Here is a 24,033-nt window from a genome sequence, read left to right as displayed (position 1 = left end):
TCTTAGACCAATTTTTTACATTTGGTCTTCACCACAGTCCTCTTTAGGTGGATAAAAAGCCCTAACAGATGAGAGAACCAAGGCTCAGAGGTCATTAGAGCGAGGAATTGAACCTGGTTGGCACTTCATAGTGTTATAGAAATGAGTGAGAGAAAAGAGAAAAGTATCATCCTATGGCGAGACATAAGTAGGGTCTCTTCCCTTTTCACCACGTTTGTGTCTTAAAGTCATGCATAGTTATTGGAAAGATTTGATGGGCATCTAGTCAAAAGGAATAGCCAAGAAGGGGGATAGAAGAGGAATGTGTGAACAGCAGAGCAGAGAGAGAAGAGGAACGAAGAGAACACATGCTTGTTTGTTTTTTTTGAGAACACGTGTTTTATAATAGAATTGGTGCTGTAGGCTAAAGTGAGGTCTCTTGAGATTATTCCATGCTTTTGTCTCTCCTAACTTACCCTGAGATAATTGGGTATAGCATTTTTTTTTTTCCTGAGAAAGTAAAAACTTTGAAAGATGCCTCTTCACAAATTCACCTTAACCTAACTCCTTCCTTAAAGGCTAATGGAGCTGACCCAGCCAGTTGGCTGTTTCATTGCATCTCTGTTGCTGATAGGAAGTGCAAGCATCAGAACAAGATTCGTATTTTTCAGTGATGTTTCCTAATGAGTGATTTTTTTCTGTCCTAAGTGGTTATTTATGTTCATGCTACTAGTGGAAGGACTAGGTGCTCAGTAGTAGCAAGTAGTCAGTATAGGGGGAAGAAAATCTCAATTTAGACAAAGGCAGGTGTGTTTATAGTGAAGATGAAAATGATTTTGCTGGTACCTTGTTTCATAGCATCCTGATGAAAAGAGACTGGAAGGCCTCTCCAAGCAGCTGGACTGGGACGTTCGCAGCATTCAACGCTGGTTTCGACAAAGATGCAACCAGGAGAAGCCAAGCACACTGAGGAAGTTCTGCGAGAGCATGTAAGTTGCTATTTTTCTTTCTGAAAGAAAAAAACTGCTTAAGTACTCATCCTATCCCCGAGGTTAAAAATAAAAGTTTCTTGCAGGCTCCAGCAGCCCCTAAAAAAGCATGCCACCCGGTAGAAAAATAGTCCACAAAAAATTGGGGGAATAGTAGTTTGTAAGGATTTGTGATTTCCACTTTGGATTCAGTAAGTGAAGTTCACGTTCTCGTGGAGTTCCTACAAAGTAGGCAGATTACAGGGGCCTGCAGTGATGCCAGCCAGCCACCTCTGAAATATGGCACTAAAAGTCATGACTTAATGGTTTGAATTTTAATAGAGGGGACTTTGTCAAGATGTTCTTTCCACTGGTAAAAGCTGAGATGTTAGATGTATTATCAGAGAGTCATGATGATGCCCCATATTCCTGAAGATTTAAGAAATAACTATATTATATTCCATGGTTGAATTTAATGAAGCATTCCTTTAAGGTGGGGGATGGAATAAAGATCTCTTCCATTTCTGAAATGTGAACTTTATTGTGTGTAAATTATATATCAATAAAGCTGTTAAAACTAAAAGACTCACAGAGAACTAGCACAGTGCTATTTTGAAATAGTGACACTCAATACACTAACCTATAGGAAAGTTGGAAAAAGAAATGCTGAAGCATTGAGCACATTTTCAACAAAGAGAAGATGCTGTGCCTTGAGCTCATTGGTCCACTTGGTCTTCATCCTTTGGGATATGAGTGTGTCTTTGTCTAACAGCTCTGTCCTTCGGGAGCTTTTTCCTGACACCTGGTCATTTGAACAATAGGGCTGTCGATGTTGCTCCTTTTGTTGCTGGCTCTTTCTGTTTCTGTTTCTGTTGCATTTTCAGGTTTAGCTTTCAATTATGCCAAAAAAGTATTTTAGCAGTTGCAGTCTAAACCTTAGAGGGAAACTGAATGTTCTGGGAAACATGAGTGAGAGGCAGAATAATATAAATTCGTAGGGCTGAATAAATATGGGGAGCACAACCAGGATCTTGAGGAGGTCAGAATATTTATAAAACCTGAAAAACAAAGCAGTAGATACAATCTGAAAAGCCCTTCCTATAATTGAACTTGGTGGCAGTTTATGGAAGAAGGATTTATGCATCTGGGCTCCAGATCAAAAGGTGGAATTGCTTCCTGGCCTTGGCCCACTGTATATGCAAAGGACCTGGGCTCCTTCATTGGACTCCAGGTCTGAGCAGGGGTGAAGCTGGGTCTTGGCATAGGAACCACATGCTGAAACTCATGTGTGTCTTCCCCTCCTCCAACTAACAACTTTGGTATCAGTGCTAGCCCTTTCTATACTATACTGAGTCTATACCAGTTTACATACCAGTAGGTAGAGGAATTGGTCACTGGATCTTGTTAAAATGCAGATTGTCATTCAATCGGTGTGAAATGGCAACTGAGGTGGCATTTTTAACAAGTTCTTAGGTGAAGCCACCAGTCCACAGACCACACTTGGAATAGTAAGGCTCAACACTATACCAGTATCTATGTCTTGTCCCTGAGTTCAGCTGGCCTTTATCTGCACACTTATAATCAGTTAAAAATATTTTTTTAAAGATTTTATTTATTTATTCATGAGAGAAACAGAGAGAGAGAGAGAGAGGCAGAGACACAGGCAGAGGGAGAAGCAGGCTCCATGCAGGAAGCCCGACACGGGACTCGATCCCAGGTCTCCAAGATCACGCCCTGGGCTGAAGGCAGCGCTACACCAATGAACCACCTGGGCTGCCCTTAAAAATATTTCTAAATGGTTGCTAAAGGCATGGTAATGTGAAGGTACAACTGGGGCCAGGAGAGAGATGGTACCTGAAGTATCGATTATGATCTCTTTCCTTAAGAAGTTTATTATAGGGATCCCTGGGTGGCGCAGCGGTTTAGCGCCTGCCTTTGGCCCAGGGCGCGATCCTGGAGACCCGGGATCGAGTCCCACATCGGGCTCCCGGTGCATGGAGCCTGTTTCTCCCTCTGCCTGTGTCTCTGCCTCTCTCGCTCTCTCTGTGTGACTATCATAAATAAATAAAAATTTAAAAAAAAAAAAAAAAAAAAGAAGTTTATTATAATAGTGTCAAGGAGATATGAGAAATATCTGACTGTGTACATCAGTGGTATCATACAACAGACAGGTGTGGGGGCTAAACAATTGGTATGGACAGTCAATAACTACAGATTAGAGGAGAAAGATCCACTGTGGGTGGATCTCCCTTATTCCTTAACCTCTGGATTGCCACTAGATTCTCCTGCCCTTCCAAGGGCTTCTGTTGTATTGGTTATTCTGTATTTTTACATTTTTTAGATTGGACTTCTTCTCCAAATTCAGTCTTTAGCCTCTTATTTCCCCCCACTTTACCTTCCATCCTCTTTGCAGAAGTTATTTCCTCTTGCCAAAGTCTTTTGAAGTCATTTGTCCCATGAAGAAGTTTCTTCTGAGGCATCGTTTTGCTCTCTCCCAACAGGCAACTCTGACTTGCTTCCCCTGCTGAATTCCCTTCTGTTGTTGGCATGCCTCCATTCTGTTACAGACTAGCAGCTCAAACCAGTCATTTACTGAGTTCCATTAGTTCTTTGTAAAGCCACTGCTGTGGCACAGATCTTAATTGCTCTCATAGCTCTCATTATTTATCCCATTCATATATATTTTGCTACAAAAAACTTCCTAAAATGGTACAATCTTCATATTCTGCTGCTTGTAAACCTCGATGATTCTTCTGCAACTATAGGATAAATTATTAGTCCCCTTAGCCTGTTTGCTAGATTCTGGCCTTCATGCATTTGGTATCAATGACCTCTTCCTACCAGAAGGTTGTCTTTTCACTGTCCATACTTTCTTTGTTCATTCCTGCCTTGGTTTATGCTGTGTTCCTAACATGGACACCTCTACCCTCTGCCCTGCCCATCTCTCCCCTACCTGGGTAATTCTTCAAACCCTAGGCCCTCTCAGAAACGTGGCATGACTGTTGAATGTCTGGAATGAACACTACTTTTTTCAAATTTTTAGAGTCCTCATTGTAAGTACTAGTAATTTAATATGGAATCACATGCTTTCTTATGTGGTTATTTAACTTTTCTTAACTTGTCCGTATATTTTTACCCTAATTACAGAATACTTGCTCTGTGAGGGCGCAAGAACCACATTTTGTTTTTCTTGTGTTCTTAGCCTTTACCACCACATATATACTGCTGAATAAATATTGGTTAAATGACCGTAAGTTATAGTGGCATTGTTTTGGAAGGATTTGCTGATCTAAGTTGGCACTCTGCCTCTCCAAATGAGGAGTGACTATTACACACTGACTTAGCCTAAAATTTGTCTAGGAAAATTATCAAACTATGGAAAGCTCCAAGACTATATCCAAAGAAAGAGATTCAGAGGAAGGAATAGGGTGGCAAAAGGGAACATTTAGATAAAGCTATGAGGAATAAAGCAGAATTATATTGGTCATCATAGGCACGTTTGTATGTCATAGTTATTTGCTCATCAGTATAAAAAATGATCTGGAGTAGTTGTTCTTAACCAGGGGTGCACTGCATAATCACCTGGTAAGCTTTTGAAAATATACACACCCAGGCTCCACCCTGGGATGGATGATTTAGTGTGGTGACTAAGGGAGGTCTGGACATGGATGTCTTAAAAGAAATACCCGTAGTACTTACAACACACACATTCATGGTTAAGAAGCATTAAATCTCTGAAAAGAGATGACTGCTGTTCAAAAATACTAAAAATCAAATTAGCAAGCAAGACAACACAGATTTGGGACTTGAAGGTCTAAGGCCCAAATGTACAGTTTCTGTAGGTTTTCTGTTCTATCTAAATCACGGTTTTAGAAAAGAGTCTCTTCAGGGGAATGAATGGTGTTTCATCTTTAAGCAGTGTGGAATGGCAGCAATATGCATGCCAAACAATGCTTGTAACCATCTGCTGGCATGTCCAACTTCTGGCGCACCCATTTAATGCAGATGAACTGAGTAGAAGTTGTTCAACAAGTAATATGTTGAAACATTGACATGCTTTTTCCCCCCCTTCGTGCTTGATGTCAGTCATTCACCGCTGTATTAGTTTTGATGAATAGTTCTTCCAAAATCATGTAAATCTTTACTGGCAACTGAAATAGAGATTTTCAAGAGGGAGTAAAGAATTTATAAAAACGAGATACCCTGTGATAAATTTTCAGAGGAACAGTTTCTAAATGGGAGCCATTTAACTGGGGGAACATGCTTTGAAGCTGCTGAAGTTTTGCCTCTCCCCCTCCAACAGTTGCATCAGGATAATAGGAAAGTAAATAATATCTGCAATAAAAAAATATCCGCAGGATGAAACAGGAAGGGGCAGAGATAAGTTTTCAGAATGAATGGCTTCCCTCTACTTTGTGCCCGATGTGCATTCATCATTTTTAAATATTGTGCAGTGCGTTTAATAGCACCTGCCTGGGAGTAAATATTATATATGGCTTTCATTTAAGCAATCTCCACTTGACTGAACAGATAAATCTCCCATATCATAACCTGAAGATATAGGGCAAGGAATATTACTCTTTATAGATTAGTACTAATTTACATGGATTGGCATTTACTCATATGGAACCTTGTAAAATGCTGACCCAAAATTGTCTTTTCTTTAGGAATTTCATTTTAGAGTTGAGGCTGATTAAAACTACCCTTAGATGCTGCCATATTTGGATGCTTCTGTTCAGAGGCAGCAGACTGACCAAAATCTGGGAACCTTTTGATATTGTGACTTTATTTCTGCAATGAAGCCCCATGATCCTAATTTGTGATTCCACTGAACTCAGCAGTGAGAAACGAGGAGTCTAACCAGTTGTCCTCAGGCTATCATTCAGTCACTGCTTTTTTATTTTGTAGCTTTTTACTTGGACAAGTCAGCAGTGCTGTCTTGTGACCTCAGTAAGAAAGTGAAGCCTAATGATTGAGGCGGAAAAGAGAACAGGCTGTGCGGAGAACAAGCAAAGTCTCATATCCCTTTATTTTCAAATCATTCTTTAATCTGAGGAAATTTGTATGCTGAATATATTCAACAAGTTGTCATAACCCCATCACTGGTTTGCAAAAGAAAACTGACTGAATATTTGTACACTGCTGTCATATCTTCTATATACTCCACACTGTGGCCAAGGGCAAACTTTTGCCAAAGAGAAAATTCAGTTTTGATTATTTTCACCTTCAGATCATGACATGATCATTATTTACTACCAAAGTTACTACCAAAGTTCCGCTGAAGACAGATGCAGTTTTTGAAGGAGAGAGTAAGAAAATATTATCTTGTAGAAAAATGGCATCTTCATGTTTTCAGTACTATGATACATGATTAGCAATGAGTTGATGCTGATCATGAGTCTGGAAAGAAATTAATCATAAAATCATAAAAGCCATAATCATAATCATACAACCTCTTAGGTTTTTAAAAAATTAATTAACTTTTGGTAGAGAGAGCATGAGCGAGGGGAGAGGCAGAGGAAGAGAGAGGGATCAGCAGACTTTTCCTGTCAGTGGCTAGACACAAACCTTGTCGCAATTATAACTCCACTGTTGTAGCACAAAAACAGCCATAGACAAAGCAAATATATGTGGTTGTGTTCCAATAAAACTTTATTAATGAATGCCAAAGTTTGAATTTATCATTTTCATATGTTATGAAGCATTCTTTAAATTTTTTTCAACCATTTAAAAATTTAAAAACTATTCTTAACTCATGGGTTGTACAAAAACAGATGGCAGGCTGGATTTGGCAAGCGAGCTGTAGTTTGCTAAACCCTGCTTTGGGATTACCGTACTATTAGCAGTTCTTTCAAGAGTTTCAGGAAAGAGAATATGGTCTTTAGCATAAGGCACAGTCATCCATTGCACAGAGTATTGTTATATAACAGAAGCATTAGAATAGTTTCTGTAAGTTTCAGGAAAGAGACTGTGGTCTTAGAGCACAAGACACAGTCATCCATTGCGCAAAGTACTGCCATAAAACAGAACCATTAGAACAGTTCTGTAATGCCTATCTCTAATATTCCTGGCACGTGGTGCCTCGATGCTGTGCAGTTTCATTTAACTCAATCAGGCCCTCTTGAAGTTGTTAGTATTCTGAAGATGGTATCACTTCCCCTACAAAAATTCTGAAGATTGATGAACTGTGTTATGAGACAGTCTGCTCTTTTGCCTTAAGTTAGCTTTTGAAACCTTTTCCCTCTTTCTACTCCACCCCTGCCATCTGTGGCATGTGAACTCAGGTTTTCTACTTAGATCAAGCCTCTCACAGTCCTTGATGGCATATGGTGAGGCCTCTCATTCATGTGTACTGGCTAATTAAAGAAAGCAGATTTTTGCTAAAAATATCAGAGAGGCCAAACTTTGGTCAAGCTGGCTACAGATTAGGTACTGCTGATCAGTTTTCTTTAAATCCTAAGTTCCGCAAAGCTCTGTTGATAATTTTTCCAAGAATTTTATTCAACATGGAGTTGGATGGAGATGAAAAGAACTAGAGTATATAGAGGAATAATTGAATTTATTAACCCCAGTGTTCTTAATTCTTGTCTGCCATTTTTGAATCTATATACCATTTCTTTGTTTGATCTATTTTAAAAGTTATTTCTGATTTAGAACAAAATCATGAAAATCATTACAATCAACTTTGATTTATAGAGTATGTGCAGAGGTACACATAATGTTCCAAAAGTTTGGGGAAAAAATACTCCAAAGCCTACCACCCAGAAATAAATATTTTAGATTTTACTACTTATATAAGATTGTATTCTATACATGTGCTCACACAGATATACATGCATACTGTGTATCTCAGCTTGGTGTGTGCCCTTCTTGAGATTTCCTTATGAAACCTGCCTCATCATAGGGCCCGAAGAAGGCTATGGGAACATTATGTTTCATGCTTTACCTTTAGGATCTATAAATCATGATTCGCTTAGTGGCAGTACAGTCAGTTGTGCTGTAGCCTGACACACACATTGTTAAAAATTGCCACACTGTGCGAAATTGTACAACAACACAATACAACCTAGGATTTATGAGAAAAATCAGTCAGGGCACAACAGTCAAAAGCATCAGCGGCATTAAAAAAGAGATGGGAACCTAATAAGAACAGCACAGTTTTATACTGTGCTGTTAAGTATAAGTAGTTAAGAAATACATAAAGACTATAATGAATATGGTATTTTATCTTGAAAAAGACGTGAAGTTTACTTGGAAGTCAGTGTTGGTGTATTGGGTGAACTTCCATAACAAAATACCATATAGTAGGCACCTTACAAAACAAATTTCTCTCTCACAGTGCTGGAGGCTGGCAGCTGAAGATCAAAGTGTCTCAGGGTTGGAATATCCCTTCTGTCCTCACTGAGTCTTTCCTCTGTGCCTGTTTATTCTCAGTGTCCCTTTCTCTTCTTATAAGAACACCAGTCATATCGGAACAGTACCCCACTCTTCTAACCTCATTTAACCTGAATTGCCTCCATATATTTTCAAATATAATCATGGTGGGGCTTAGGGCTTAGAGCTTCAACTTAAGAACTCTGGGGTGACACAGTTCAGCCCACGGGAACATTGGAAGAGTTACAGCTCGGAAGTTTCTGTGAAGTGGTACAAGGAAGGGGGTCTGAAATTTGAGACAAAGCTGTGACACTGGGTGGATGTGTCCCATAACGTGTGAACTGAGGTAACATGGGGATGTTTGAGAGGGGTGTGTGCGTGTTTGGTATTTCCTTCTTCGCTCAGGTCGACTCAGCACATTCCTGCATTCGCCCAGTGTTCCTGGCAAGTGAAATCACACATAAGCCAATATAAAATTTGTGCTGCGCTCACACAAGAGTGAGAGATATTCATGGTTTCACCACTGGCCTTACAGCAAGACTGGCAGACAGCACAGGGTGGTGGTACAGCAGGGTGAGCTCTGGAGCCAGCCGGGCAGCCTGAGTTCGGGTCTTCCCTCTCAGAAAAGTCTGTGGGATATTTGGGAGCTCTGTTTGGCCTCCCTAAGCTTCCGTTTCTTCATATTGGTAGTGCTCACGCCATAGGGTCGCTGCGAGGACCATGCGGGTTAACACATGAAATGCCTACAAAGGTGTCTTGCGCAGCGGGGGCGGGAAATGCCAGCTGCCGTCAACCCCGCCGTGTTGTCTGTCGGTAGTGCAGCTGGTGCAACACGAGCAGGAGCAAATAGCTAGTAGTCTGTCAAAACGTGCAACGGCAGAGCTGTCGGCGCGTTACCTGCTAGAGGCAGCTCTGGTGTTTGTTGCTGCGGGAGGAGAGCTTCGGGAAGGTGCAGGGAGAACAGGATCTTAATTCAGAACGAAACCCTCTTATTTCTGTGGAATTCCAAGGAAGTGGAATCCTGTGGATTCACAGGACTGTCGGCCGGGGCCTGACTTACACACACAGAAAGATGCAAAATCCATCTGAGCTCAGAAGGCAGACCCTCTGGCTTCCTGCTGCGTAGCAGTGTCACAGAAGTGGCTGAGGAAAGGTGTCCGACACCAGCAGGGAATGGTGCCCGCTGTGCCGCCAGAAGCCAAGGCTTTTGAAGCACCGCATGAGAAATGTCAGAACACACGGTGAATATCTTTGAACCACAGAGATCTAAAATCTTGCCCAGGTGATTCTGAGGAAGACACAGCTTGCCTCTCCCGGTGGGGAGAGAGGAACAAAGCCTGGAGCCCAGCGGGGCTGGCTTCAGCGCAAGCACCTCTGCTAGGGCCGGGAGAGCCCGTCGGCCCTAGGCGGTCGGCCTGGCTTCTGGGTATAGGTTTGCCGTTAAATGTAATATTTATTGGTTACCTCCCATGAGCAGGTGAAGGTGTATTGATCTAGAACAGATTTGAGGCTGGGAATCAGATGTCCCTGGTTCATGTCCAGGTTCAAACTGTTTAACCCTTAATGAGCTATTTAACCTTGCTAGGTCCCGGGTGTGTCTTCTGTAAAAGGAGAAAGAACTCCTATTTATGGAGTCATTCTGGGGATTAAATGAGAGGGTATGGGTATAATGTGCATCCCTTAGTGCCCGCTTCCCTTTCAGCTGGGTTTGCAAAGTTAAGTAACAGTTTCTGATCTTGTGGGACTCACAGGGACAATTGGTTCGGCATATTAGTAAAGTTGTTCAGTACCTTCAACAGGGAGATAGAACCTGTGTTACTTGCGTGAAAAGGTTTCTTTTCTAGAGCCTCTCCCTTATTGCCCCAGCTGTGGGGATTTCTGGTCTTGTATCTTAATATGCCATCAGGAGAACCATATTTTAGATTGTTTGAGAAGGAAGCACATTGTAGCTTCTTGGAAGTCCAGTCTGCTTTGCCCTCTCTTTCTGTTCTTCTTTTACTCCATCCTGCCTCCCTCTCTCCCTTCCACCTCCTGGTGTTTTAGGGGCAGGTGCCTTTTGCTTCCTCCTGACTACTTACTCTTCTGTGGGGGCCACAGACCTTGTCCAGGGGTGGACAGGAGGCTTAATAGAACCCTCAACCATTACTAATTTGACTATAATTGTCTTAAAACTTGGTACATTGCACATGACTCCAGATATTTGAATATAGCACCTACTGATGAGGGCCGAAGGTGTTTGTGTATAAAGATGTAGCTGTGGGGGTAGGCACTTGGACAGAGCAATGGGAAGCATAGCTATTTCCCCTTTTGGAAGATTTGGGTAGGTTCCAAGTGCCTTTTGGAGAAGCAGGTCTTAGGTATGTGTGGACCTTCCCAAATCTAAATTCATAAATGAGGCCTTTGTGAGATCGGAAACTTAACTAAAAGCAATTAAGGCCAATTACTTTCATTTTTATTTTTTTATTTTTTTTTAATTTTTTTTAATTTTTTATTTATTTATGATAGTCACACAGAGAGAGAGAGAGAGAGAGAGGCAGAGACACAGGCAGAGGGAGAAGCAGGCTTCATGCACCGGGAGCCCGACGTGGGATTCGATCCCGGGTCTCCAGGATCGCGCCGTGGGCCAAAGGCAGGCGCCAAACCGCTGCGCCACCCAGGGATCCCCTTACTTTCATTTTTAAATGCAAGTTGAGCTGCTGGCTTTGCCTAGAGGGCTGTCGTGATTTGGGAGAATTAAAGAATTTTAGAAAAAATCTCTTTAAATTTGGTTAATATTTCCTATTTTGCCTCTATTCCAACTCTTAGCAGTTGCCAACTGATGGGAGGCTAGATATTGCTCTTAGGGCTCAGCTATGTAGAGGGGTATTAATACCGTTCTGCAGAGTATATGGTGTGAGTGAGGCCACTGGTGCAGCTTCTTACATAGGGTGTATCGTGACCCACAGTTAAGGCTAGCCGCAGAATTGGCACTAAAGGTTAGTGCACAAGACATAGACATCACTTAATCCTGCTGGGTTCTGATAACTCCTGTATTTAGCTACTGATGTAATAAAATGGCATATCTTCATCTTCTATACAATTAAGTAACAGCTAGTTTTCTTGCACATGTAGTGGGCACCTAATGCTGGTAAGCAGCCCAGACCCAAGCAGGGAAAAGGAATGTCTAGGGAGATTATGTTATATTCTGGGTACTGTAGTGGGGCCTTTACAATTAATCCTCACAGCCACCCTCTGTAATATGTTAGGTGTCACATGCCCTTCTTAACTCCTGAAGAAACTGAAGCAAAGCAGGGTAGAGTGGTGACTCAGCGCCACTCAGCTAGTAAGTGACAGAACTGGGATTTGTACCCAGGCTTGCCCCAGTCCAGGGGCTTGTGGGAGAAAGCTCACGAACATTACATGTTACCATATTCAGAGCAAATGTAGAAAGGGGGAACCTGGGTGTTTTCATCATCGTTTCCTTTCCTTTCCCCCTCCAGTTTATAAGACTGGAATTAAATTCCCTTGCTATCTTGTTGGCACACCAGTTGCACCTTTAGTTATACTAGAGCACTTCACTTGGAGACTTTTTAATTTCACTGTTTGCATTTCTCTCTGCTATTAAACTGTCCAGCACCTTGACTGCTGGGACTGTCTCATTCATCTTTTCATCCCCTTGGGTCAGCACAATGCCTGGTGCTTTATAAGGGCCCAATAAATGTCTACTGAATAAATCAATTATTTAGATTAGGGATTGCATTGAACCTCTAGGGACTAACCTAACGGGCTGAATTTAATTAAGAAGCAGCTCAAGTTTAATGTCTTTCAAATAGTCCTAGGAAGATCAAGGTGGGAGGGAAGAAGTAGGAAAGGCCTTCTAGCCGAGGTGACACTGCTGAATTTTTAAGGATGATTCCATCGGCCAGGTACAGAAAGAGAACAAGGGTGCCAAAGGCTGCCCCAGGGAGTGGAAATGGCCTGAAGAACAAGGTGGGCTGGAGGAAGTCCCTTCAGCTTGAGTGATGAAAATCAGGACAGGGGAAACCAAGAGGCAGCTATAGCCATAACACCAAGTGCAGGCTGTGGGCATCTCCTTCTACACTCTCCTGTCTACGTATTTAGGACCCTCCAACCATCTGCTCTAAAATGTCCTGCCTTCACAAAAATCTCATGTTTACTAAGGGCGTGGCTCAGTGACAAATGGAGTTGGCTCTTAACTACTATCGCGTTTTACCAGTGTATGACTCAATTTGAACTCCTTTATTTTTTTGTTGAAAGAAAACTTGCTCATCAAACATAAATCTCTCATTGATTAGATATGTAATAGACATGATTTTCAGCAGGCCCCTGTGTTCTATATGATGTTGGTCTTCTAGCCTCTGTCTTGTCTTCTGAAAAGGATAATGTGCATGGAACCAGCATAATGACCTCTTCCTTTTTCTTTGCCACCTCCCATGCAAACATGCAAAAATTAAACATCCAAAGGAAAAAGAAAGAAAACCATGTTACATTATCACCTCACTATTAGCTTTATCAACCGTGTCATATTTTACAGAGAAAAAAATCGGGTGTGGGACCCATGATAACTGGTAGTACGCCATTGACTTGGCATGCTGCTGTCAAGGTTCAAATTAAAAAAACAAAACAGATCAGGACGTGCAGTCAGAAGAGTGTGAATGTGCTTTCATGATTTGGAGCAATTGAATATTAGAAATCAAGATTGCCCCCAGAAAATCCAGCAAAATTCATGTACCCACAGGACTTAATTCACCTCAATTTCCCAAATGGTTTACAGAGGACCTTTATGGGGTAGGGGCTAGGTGCTGGGGGATTTAAAGGCAGGAAAGACAGAAGTGTTCTCTGGTGCTCAGAGTGTAGGAGGGGAAAAGGCACAACAATTTAGAAAGAGTCACAGACACATCTAGCTCTCCCTGGGGATGGGGCTGAGTCATTGTATTGTAATGAGTACTTGTGGGTTAGCAAACCAAAGTGGAGATAAATAAGAATTGGCCAATGTAAACAGCATCTTGTGAATGCATTTCATGATGGATTTGAGGACAGAATTAATATTGAAGTATAAAAAATACTGAATTTTATTTGTAGAATTTTTATCTTTCAAAAGCACAGTATTTGTTTGGTAATATCTGTGGAATAACAAAGTGACCATCTTGTACTGGGATTGTGCCAGAACTTCCTACATTAAGCCTCACTGTTTATTACTGTTCAGGGTGCTTGGAGAGTCACTGTGCATGCAAATTCCTTACTTACGGGGAACATTAGTTGGGACTCCAAGTAGAGTTATTTGGTGAAACCAGCTTTCATCCAGAGCCATCGGTGATCTTTCTTTTCTGTCATCCTTTCTTCTCTGTGGGTGGAAGGGTGGGAACTGGGTTAAGTGAGGGGCTGGAGTGGTGGGATAGTCTATGTGCTTTCCAGATAACATCAGGTCCAGCCCAGTGATCTGAAGACCAGGATACTGTTTGCAGTAAGACATTCTTTATGTGTGGGGATTGTGATCCATGCTGTGACTTCTGAGATCTGAGAAGCTCCAGTCTGCACCGTTAGCACTAGGCACATACAGATCTCAAGAAGTAGCCAAATACAGAATTTCCTCCAAAGTTGTTCTTTACATGTATTTTTCAGTGGACACTCCTGTTTTTCTTTGGTTATCATTTCATTTCAATTTAATTGATTCAAAAGAAAATATTGTTGTATCTTAAATTATGAAGGGTTCACATGAATCCTGGTTAAACCTCTAGTGTACTAAAATCTAAATTTTTTTTTTTTGAGCATTTACTACATGCTGGGTTCTGTATCAGATGCTAGATGGAAATTAGGACTTCTGGGATCCCTGGGTGGTGCAGCGGTTTAGCACCTGCCTTTGGCCCAGGGCGCGATCCTGGAGACTCAGGATCGAATCCCACGTCGGGCTCCCGGTGCATGGAGCCTGCTTCTCCCTCTGCCTGTGTCTCTGCCTCTCTCTCTCTCTGTGTGTGACTATCATAAATAAATAAAAATTAAAAAAAATTAGGACTTCTTTCCCTTTTTAAAGAAAAAAAAGATTTATTTGTTCGCTTTAGAGGAAGAGAGGGAGAGAGCACACGAGGGCAGAGGGAGAGGGAGAAGGAGAGAATCTCCAGCAGATTCCCAACTTGGGGCAGGACTCAATATCATGACCCTGAGATCATAACTTGAGCCAAAACCAAGAGTTGGACACTTAACTGACTGAGCCACCAGGTGCCCCAGGACCTCTTCCCTTGATGGGTAAATGACAGTGTCTCCTTGCTTCACCCTTTAAACCTCAGTTTCCTTATCTTTAAAACAGAGCTAAAAATCTTAAAAACCTTAATAGAGTTGTTATAACAATTAAATAAAATAATTCTTATAAATCACTTAGAATATGCCTACCACATTGTAAGAACTCAGGAAAAGTAATTAGATTAGTTTGAATCTCTGTGTGCTAGAGGCTGGGAAAATGAATTGAATTCCCCCACTAGTCAAATAATACCATTCCAAGTTTGCTTAATACCCTGGAGTACCATACTACCACCATGTGTTTTATCCAAGGCTTTATTTCTATTAAATCCCCAAATATCTGAAGATGTAATTACTTGGGAGGTGTGATGTGATGGCTTTTGTTGAAGGAACTAAAGCTCATTTTAGTTTCAAATTCTTGACTTTCTTTAAAGGAAAGCTTCTTGGTGGTTGGAGTAAGAACATGGCTTTCTGGCTTTCCGACTTTTAAAGTAGGGTGTAGTTTGAAACCGTGGTCTTAATTGTCTAGAACAGTAGGATAAGACCCTTGTGGTGGAGCTAGGAGGTTTATATCTTAGGAAAAGGAGTCCGGGCACACAAGGCCCAGCTGACGTAGGAGTCTAGGGTCCCAGCCTAACTTGCCTGTTTCTACCACTAACCAACTTGCTCAGATTCCAATTCTTGAAACTTAACTAGTCAATATAGTACTTTAGGTTGAAAAATGGAGCCATAATGTTGTTCTGAACATACAGGGCACTCACACTTTAATAAATGTTAGCTGTTATACTAATGATCATTAGTAGTGGCACTATAATTATCACTGAAGCAAAGAAGGAACTCCTTTGCTTTTAAACAAGTTTTAGCTTTTTTAAAGAATTTCATGAGGATTTACAGAAATGGCTTGTACTGCTAGGTGGTGGTGCCATGCTTGTTCTTGCCTCTTGGCCTATGCTCATGTTGTCACCATCTGCAAATCTCCTACCCCCACTTCCAGTACTTTTCCTGCTGCCTTATTGACTTGACAGATAGCTGCTCAACCATTAAGACTTTGTTCAGCTTCATTCAGCAAACTGTAAGCATTTATTAAGTGACAAATTTATGCCAGGTGCCATGCTTAATGTCTGCTGGAGAGCAGACTTGGAAACAGATCATTATAACTTGTGTGACCTCGCCTACTCCATGAAGGAGGCACATAGTTCGATCTCTTTTTCTCCAAGTAGAACTGATAATTCCCATGTTTATGTACCCCTTTAATAATGACAGGAAGAGTTCACAACTCTCTTACTTATATTTCTTTTTTTTTTTTTTTTTTTTTGAGAGAGAGAGCTAGCAAGAGGGGGAGGGGCAGAGAGAGAGAATCTTTTTTTTTTAATTAAAAAAATTTTTATTGGAGTTCAGTTTGAGAGAGAGAATCTTAAGCAGGCTCCATGCTCAGTGCAAAGCCCAATGTGGGGCTTAATCTCACAACCCTGAGATCATGAACTGAGCCAGTCAAGAGTCAGATGCTTAACCAACTGAGCCACCCAGGTACCCCACTTTTACTTCTTTTTATCTGCTAGCATATCAAGTTTTTCAGTGCAAAGAGAACATCTTCCCTTTGAATAGCCACCATATAATATTGTCCCTGCATGTGGAAGGTACCCAATAAAGGTTTTTTAGAGTGAATTAACACATATTTTAGGGTTAATGACTTTCTAGGGATTGTTTGCCATGTCTTTGTTTCATGTATTGCCCAACTGTATTTTGAGTATCTACTATATACCAAGCACTCCTTTATGTCTTTGAGACATAGTTTACATTTCAATGGGGAGAAGATGGTAGACAAATAGATAAAATATATAAGATAGCAGTTGGCTCGAAGTACTGTGGAGGAAAATTCAGCTGACAGCAAGATCAGGAGTATCTGTGGGTTTGAGCATTTACAGATTGTCAGGGAAGTCATTCCTGAGAAGATGGTGTTTGAACCAAGGCCTGAAGGAGGTGAGGTAACCCCATGCAGCAGAGGATGAGCAACTGCAAATACCTTGAGGAAGAGTGCACCTGGCCTGCGGGAGGTCTCAGGTCTCAGGTGTCGGGTTGAGGGAGAATGTTGGGGGCAGAGTGGAAGGTGAGGTAAGGGGGTGACAGATTGTACAGAGCCCTGTAGACCCCTGGAAAGACTTGGCTGTTTTACTCTGAGAAGGAAACTATAGGAGGGTTTTAGACTGAGAAGTGATGTGGTCTGAGTAACATCCTAATGGGTTCACACTAGCTGATATGTTTATTTATTTATTTATTTTTTTAGGATTTATTTATTTATTTATGACAGAGAGAGAGAGAGAGAGAGAGAGGCAGAGACACATGCAGAGGGAGAAGCAGGCCCCATGCCGGGAGCCCGACGTGGGATTCGATCCCGGGTCTCCAGGATCGCGCCCTGGGCCAAAGGCAGGTGCCAAACCGCTGCACCACCCAGGGATCCCCCAGCTGATATGTTTAGACTGGATTGTGGGGAGGTAGAAACAGGCACGGGAAACCAGGCAGAAAGCTCCTGAAATAATCCAGGGGAGAATTCTTGGTGACTTGAACCAAGATGGTGGTAGTGGAAATAATGAGAAGAGTTTAGGTTCAGGATTAAAACAACAACAACAACAACAAAAAAACCCAAAAAAAACAAAAGAAAACAAAAAAACAACTTTTCATTTTGAAAAATTTCTACCATAAAAAAGGAAAACAACAGTTTAGTGAACCCCCACTTAGTCATCAACATCTGATGTATTTACCTATGCTTTTTTTTTTTTTTTTGAACCATTTCAAAGTAAATTACACATATGAGACTTTGGCTTCAGCATAAATCTGCAGAAAATCAGGTTGTTCTCTTACATAAACGGAATGCCATCATCATACCAAATTCAGATTTCCCCTGTTGCCTTCCCTGAGATGGTTTTTGTATCTGTATTTCTTTCTGAATAGAATCCAGTCACGATTCATTCATTGTATTTGGTTGCTATGTCTCTCAAATGTTTCTCTTTCACTTCATTAATCTGAAATAATTTTAAACTTACAGAGAAATTTCAAGAACAGTGTGAAGAAATTCTGTATAGACTTCACCCAGATTCGTCCGTTGTTGCCATTACATCAGACTTGCTTTAATATTCCTCCTATGTAAGTTTCAGATAGGACTTACCTCAAAGATAGAGGAAACAGAATTTGCTTAGAGGCTGGTTGTTTGGTGTGAGAGAAAGTGAGGTTTCTAAGGATGACCTTCAGGCTTCTGGCTTGAGAAGTTAGAAGGAAGGTGTTGCAGTTTACAGAGTTGAGGAAGGTGAGGGAGGGACAGGTCTGGGAACAAGGCTGGGGTCTGAATATTAGGCACGTCAAGCTTGAGCTGTCTGTTGGGTGTCCATCGACAGGGGTGCCAGAGGCAGCTGGGTGTATAAATAGGGAGTTCAGAGACGAGGCTGCAGCTATAAATGTGGCAATTTTCAGTGAAGAGGTGGCATGTGAGGTCAGCAAGAGCGAGCATGAGGGTAAGTAGAGAGGATGACAGAGAACTGAGCTCGTGTTTCGGATGGCAAAGTTGAAAGGAGCCAATAAAGGGACTGTGAAGGAGGGACATGCGAGTAGGAGGAACCAAGAGAACCTGTTAACGATCCCCCATATCAAATGCTACTGATAGGTCATGGCAGTTGAGGACGGTGAAGTGACCTGTGGATGTGGTTATTGGTGTCACAGAAGTCCCTGGTCTCTTTGACAAGAGCAGTTTGGGTGGAGTGGTGGCAGTGAAACCTCCATCTAAGAGGGGTCAAAAGGAAATGGGAGGAAAGAAATTGAAGTATGGGACTCTCGAGAAGTGTATTGTAAAAGGGTGGTTTGGAGAAAGGGTGGTAATTGGTGGAGGAATGTGAAGTCAAAGATTTTTTTAATTTTTAAATTCTTATTATTTTTTTAAGATTTTATTTATTCATGGGAGACACAGAGAGAACAGAGAGAGAGGGAGAAGGAGGCTTCCTGTGGGGACCCCGATGTGGGACTTGATCCCAGAACCCTGGGATCACAACCTGAGCCAAAGGCAGATGCTCCACCACTGAGCCACCCAGGCACCCCTAAAGATTTTTTTAAGGGGAGCCATTATAGCATGTTTGTATACTGATGATCCAGAGGAGAGGGAGAAACTGAAGATGCGAGAGAGGTAAGAGCTCTATTCTTGCCTAGACAGCAGCAGCTGGGAAGTAGTGCACGCGTCCCAGTTGTCTTGGATGGGAGTGTAGACAGCTCTCTGTGGCCACAGGAGGGAAGCCAGAGTATGTGGGACAGGATGCAGGCAGGTAGAGTCATGTTGAGAGCTTGTGGCAAGTCAAGAGACTGCCTCTTTAATCTTAGTGAATTAGGAAACAGGGTAATCAGCAGAGAGCAATAAGAGAGTAGGAGGTATTACCATTTTGAGGAGAGAGGAGAAAGTGTGAAGTAATTGTCTTGAAGTGTATTTATTAATTTCTCTGGTTGGAGTGTGTTTATCTGTGTGTGGCGTGGCAGGCAGTGAGAACAGTAAGGGGCATGAGTAGATTGCATTAGGAATGAAGTGTCAGTGGAGTGTGATCACCCATAGATCACCCTCTCTCATCAAAAAGTTGCTGATTGGGGGGGTACCTGGGTGGTTCAGTCAGTTAAGCATCTGCCTTTGGCTCAGCTCGTGATCTCAGGGTCCTGGGATCAGGCCCCACATTGAGCCCTGCATTGGGCTCCCTGCTCAGGGGAGAGTCTGTTTCTTGTTCTCTCTCTGCCCCTCCTCCCACTGGTGTGTGTATGCGCTCTCTCTCTCTCTCTCTCTCTCTCTCTCTCTTATATTCTCTCAAACAAACAAATAAGTGCAAGTCTTTAAAAAAGAAAAAGTACTGGTTTGGGATCAGCCCTCATAGTGCAGGGAATGGCTCATTACAGGAAAGCTAAGCTAAAAGCAAAGCTTTAGATCCTTGCCTCAGGCATTTATTTATCAGACCAGACTGCAACTGGTGTTAACTAGTGTTAGGGACTGAATGACTATGTCTCTCCAAAATACATTACGTTGACTCCCTAAGCTCAAATGTGATGCTATTTGGAGGTCATGAGGGTGGTATGTGTGTGATGGTAAGAAGAAGAAGGAGACAACAGAGTCCTCTCTCTCTCATTCTCTCTCTCTCTCTCTCTCTCTCTCTCTCTCTCTCTCTCTCTGTCTCACACACAGCTAGAAAGGTGGCCACGTGCAGATGAGGAAGGGGGTCTTGAATCAACACTGAATCTGCTGGCATTTGACCTGGGACTTCCCAGCTTCCAGAACTATGAGAAATAAATGTCTGTTGTTTCAGCCACCTAGTTGATGATATTTTATTAGAATAGCCAGAGCTAAGACAACTAATACGCACTTACTCCATTATCATTTCCACATTCGTGTTTACAGGAGATGTTTCCTAGGGGAGGGAGGGCAAGTCATATCCTACAGTCAGTCTCAACTTTGGAAAAGACTGAGGGGACAAAAGGGACCCATGGAGCCTATTCTTTGTAAGGTTACCTTTAAGAAAAATGTCCCCATCTTAACAAGCACTGTTGTGTCTTTTAGTTCATTATCCTGTGAGCTGCTGAGGTAGTAAATTCTTATTAAATTGGATGATGTTCTATTCCAGACTCCCTTCTGTCCTAAGAAATTCTGTACCACATGCTGGAGATTCTTAAGCTGCCACATGGATTTCTCTTGAGTTTTGGATGATTTGATGCATTAGGTATTCTTATTTAATTTCTGCTTTTAATTTTAAGAAACACATCCAGATATGCCTGCAGCTAGCTAGCCATTTTTCCAAATCTGCATATAAATAAGAGAGAAGAGAGGGGAAAAATAAAGCAGTGTTTTTTTTCTTTCTCCTTTTTTTTTCTCATTATATACACATCATATCCCCATTATGTGTGTTAGATCCAAGTTTACTCCTTTAAAAAAAGAAGAAATTCAAAAAAATAAAATAAAATAAAATAAAATAAAAAAAGAAGAAATTCACTGGGAAGACAATCAAATAGGCAAATCAAAAACTGTAAGGGATGCATTTTCATAAAAGCCCACGAGTGTAACTTTTTTGATACTTAAAAAGTAATCTATGCCTCTGATAATTATTTAAAATAAAATCCTTTTTTTACCTAATAGTATTAAATGTTTAGTTAAATGTCTGCAAGATCAGATTTAATGGCTCAACTCGAATAAAAAAATAATGTATAAATATAATAAAGTTTTAATCTGACTAGCAAAAAAATAACTCAGTTAATTTCAACTTTTTATTATCAAAATTTTAGCATATGCACCAAAGAAGAGAGAATATGTAATGAATTTTCACGTATCCATCATCTGGCTTCAACTATGATAGACATTTTGCCATCTCCTTAAGCTGGAAGTCATAAAAGTTACTAAAAACTTTAACAGACAAAACATTAATATACAGGACGTAGATATAAGATAATACGCTTTATTAATATGCTTTAGGGTAAAGCCTCCAAACTAGGGCCTGCAAAGGTTTAAAAATGGCCTGATGAGTTCCCAGTGGCCTCAAGTTCACAGGGCTTACCAGTTCTTATTCAGCCCCGAGCTTGCATGTTATGCTTTGGTAAGAAGTAACTGCTGCAAGTTCTCTGCACATTCTGCCTCAGCATCCCCGCCCTTATTTCTCACACATTCTGTCCCACTATTCCCCCCCTCAACCGCTTTTTTTCTCTGCTTTTAACTCTTTTTCATTTCTTCCAAGTCCAGCTCAGGTGCCTTCTGTGAGGTTTCCTCTCATCATGCCACCCCCTGTGGCACAGGTGTAACCCTCCTGGAGTTCCCATAAGAGCCCTGATCTATATGGTCGGCCTGGCCTGCAAGACTGCATTGTCTGGGTCTTGGCTGTCTACGTCTCTGACCTCATCCTCTCTTACTAGGCTCCAGTGACATCGGTGTGCTCTCTGCCTGCCAGGCCCGTGCCTACCTTATAGGCCTTTGCACTTCTTGTCCTGTCTTTCTGGACATATTTTGCCCCACATCTTTGGCTGCTGCTACTAGAAGCCCCCCCGCCCCCGCCCCAGGAATCTCTTCTAGATCACAGCACTGCTTTTCTTTCCAAGAAAGAAGTACTACATCACTTTGTGGTACTCATTTTCTTTTATTTCCAGTCTGATCATTTATACATGTATCCCAAAACAACATAGTTTCATTTCTTGCCTATTTTTAAACTTAGTATGAGTAAAATAATATATTATCTTCTTTTGTGCCTTGCCTGTTTTGCTCTGCAGGGTGCTTCTAAGGCCTATGCAGGCTGCTGTGTGTTTGTGCAATTGGCAGTGTTTCATCTGTTTTCACTACTATGTGGTATTTCATGGTATAAACATATTGCAATATATTTCTCTCTTCCGTCATTTTTGGATATTTGGGCTGTTTCCAGCTTGGGCCTGTTTTAAGAAATAATGCTGTGAGCATTCTTGTAAACATAATATCTGGGCATACCATCATGAAATCTCTACTGTATAAATAAATAGGAGAATTTGGGAGTAGATAGGGTAACCATAAATAAATGTTCCCCCAACTGGGACAATTTTGTGTGGACTAAGTGCTAAACTTGACATCAGGGAAATAGGTGAAAATAGTGATTATCTCAGGCAAACTGAGATACTTAGTCCTGTATTAAAAGTGGCTATATATCTTCAAACTTAGAGAAAATGTTAATCTGTTTTCTAAAGGGATTGTACACATTTAAATCCCTACTCAAAGTGTGCAGGAATTTCTGTTGCTCTACATTCTCGCCAACATGGTGTTCTTACATTTTGTATTATTTACTAGTCTTGTTGTGGTTTTATTTTTTATTTTATTTTATTTTTTAATTTTTTAAAATTTTTATTTAAAAATTAATAGTCACGGGGGGGTGGGGGTGGGCAGAGACACAGGCAGAGGGAGAAGCAGGCTCCATGCACCCGGAGCCCGATGTGGGACTCGATCCCGGGTCTCCAGGATCGCGCCCTTGGCCAAAGGTAGGCGCCAAACCACTGCACCACCCAGGGATCCCCTTGTTGTGGTTTTAATTTGCATTCTTCTCATTGATGAAACTGAGTTGTGACTTATGTTTAAGTATTTTTAATAGATATATTTGAAAATATAAACCCATTTTTTAGCTTGGCTTTAACTATAACGCACAATTTTAATAATACATAGTATTTTATTACTATTTTCTATTTTTAGTATTTTTTGATACAGCAATTATTTAGAAATATGTTTTCAATTTTCATTTTTTTAAAGATTTTATTTATTTATTCATGAGAGACGCAGAGAGAGGCAGAGGCATAGGCAGAGGGAGAAGCAGGCTCCATGCAGGGAGCCCGATGTGGGACTCGATCCCGGGACTCCCGGGATCATGCCCTGAGCCAAAGGCAGATGCTCAACTGCTGAGCCACCCAGGCGTCCCTGTTTTCAATTTTGAAATATGCAGACATTTTTAACTTATTTTAAAATGATTTTTAACTCATGGTAAATGATTCTCTGTAAGATTTTTCTCCTTAGAAATTCATTGAGATTGTTTTAAAGTCCAGTGTATGGTGTATTTTTATAAAGGTCCTTTGTGTAGGTTAAAAAACAGTGTGAATTCCGTAATTGCTAGTTACAGTGTTGTATATATTTCTATTTTGTAAAGATTTTAATCATGATCCTCAAATCTCCTGTGTTCTTACTGGTTTTTTGTTTTGTTTTGTTTTGTTTTCTTTGGTCTACTTATTCTCTCAATGCTGACAGAAATTTTTAAAACCTGGTATGATTATGGATTTTTCTGTTTTTTTCTAGTCATTCTGTCAATTATTACATTAAAAATATTTTAGGCTATGCTTTTAGGTATATAAACATTTAAAGTTATAATGACTTCCTGGTAAATTGAATGTTTTATTAATATGAAGTGATTCTCATATTTGATCATGCTTTTAACATTAAAGTCAATTTTGTCTTGTTAATACAGCCACATCAGTTTTGTTTTAATGATTATTTGCATAGTACATCTATTTCCAAATTTTTATTTAACTCTTTTGTATTCTTGTGTCTTAGATATGTTTCCTGTGGATAACATATGGTAGAATTTTGTTTTAATTCTGTCTGAAAATATTTGTTGTCTTTCTGCTGAAGCTTAACTCACATACGCTTAATATCACTTTTAAATGCTTTTAAACCTTCATCTTAGTTTGTGCTTTTTATTGATTTGTCCATTTTATGTTTCATTTTCTCTCCTTTCTTCACTTCAGCACTTAGCATTTTTATGATTCTGTTTTCCCTCCTGGTTTTGAAATTATAAGGTCAGTTTTTAATTACTTGGTAGTTACTCTAGAAATTACAATGGGTTTATATAAATTACCAAAATCGAAGGTTAATTCATTCTTTTTACCCGCTTCCCAGAAAATCTGAGATATGTATAATGCTTTTAGCTCCATATACCTACTCCTGGTTTGTGGTATGTTTTCATGCCTTTTATTCTGT

The 24,033-nt window shown here is 40.8% G+C and overlaps 1 protein-coding gene across 2 annotated transcripts in view; it reads left to right on the top strand.

Moving 5' to 3' along the window:
• The window catches only part of CERS6 (ceramide synthase 6), a 301,903-nt gene that overhangs the window by 103,616 nt on the left and 174,254 nt on the right, over positions 1–24,033 (top strand). For both annotated transcript variants that reach the window (XM_077883581.1, XM_077883582.1), the window contains exon 3: positions 838–968. In XM_077883581.1, coding sequence (XP_077739707.1) covers positions 838–968 — 131 coding nt within the window. The remainder of the gene's footprint in view (positions 1–837; positions 969–24,033) is intronic.

Source organism: Canis aureus, chromosome 34, assembly GCF_053574225.1.
Source record: "Canis aureus isolate CA01 chromosome 34, VMU_Caureus_v.1.0, whole genome shotgun sequence".
NCBI classification, from domain to species: Eukaryota; Metazoa; Chordata; class Mammalia; order Carnivora; family Canidae; genus Canis; species Canis aureus.
This window is presented reverse-complemented; position numbering and strand designations above follow the sequence as displayed.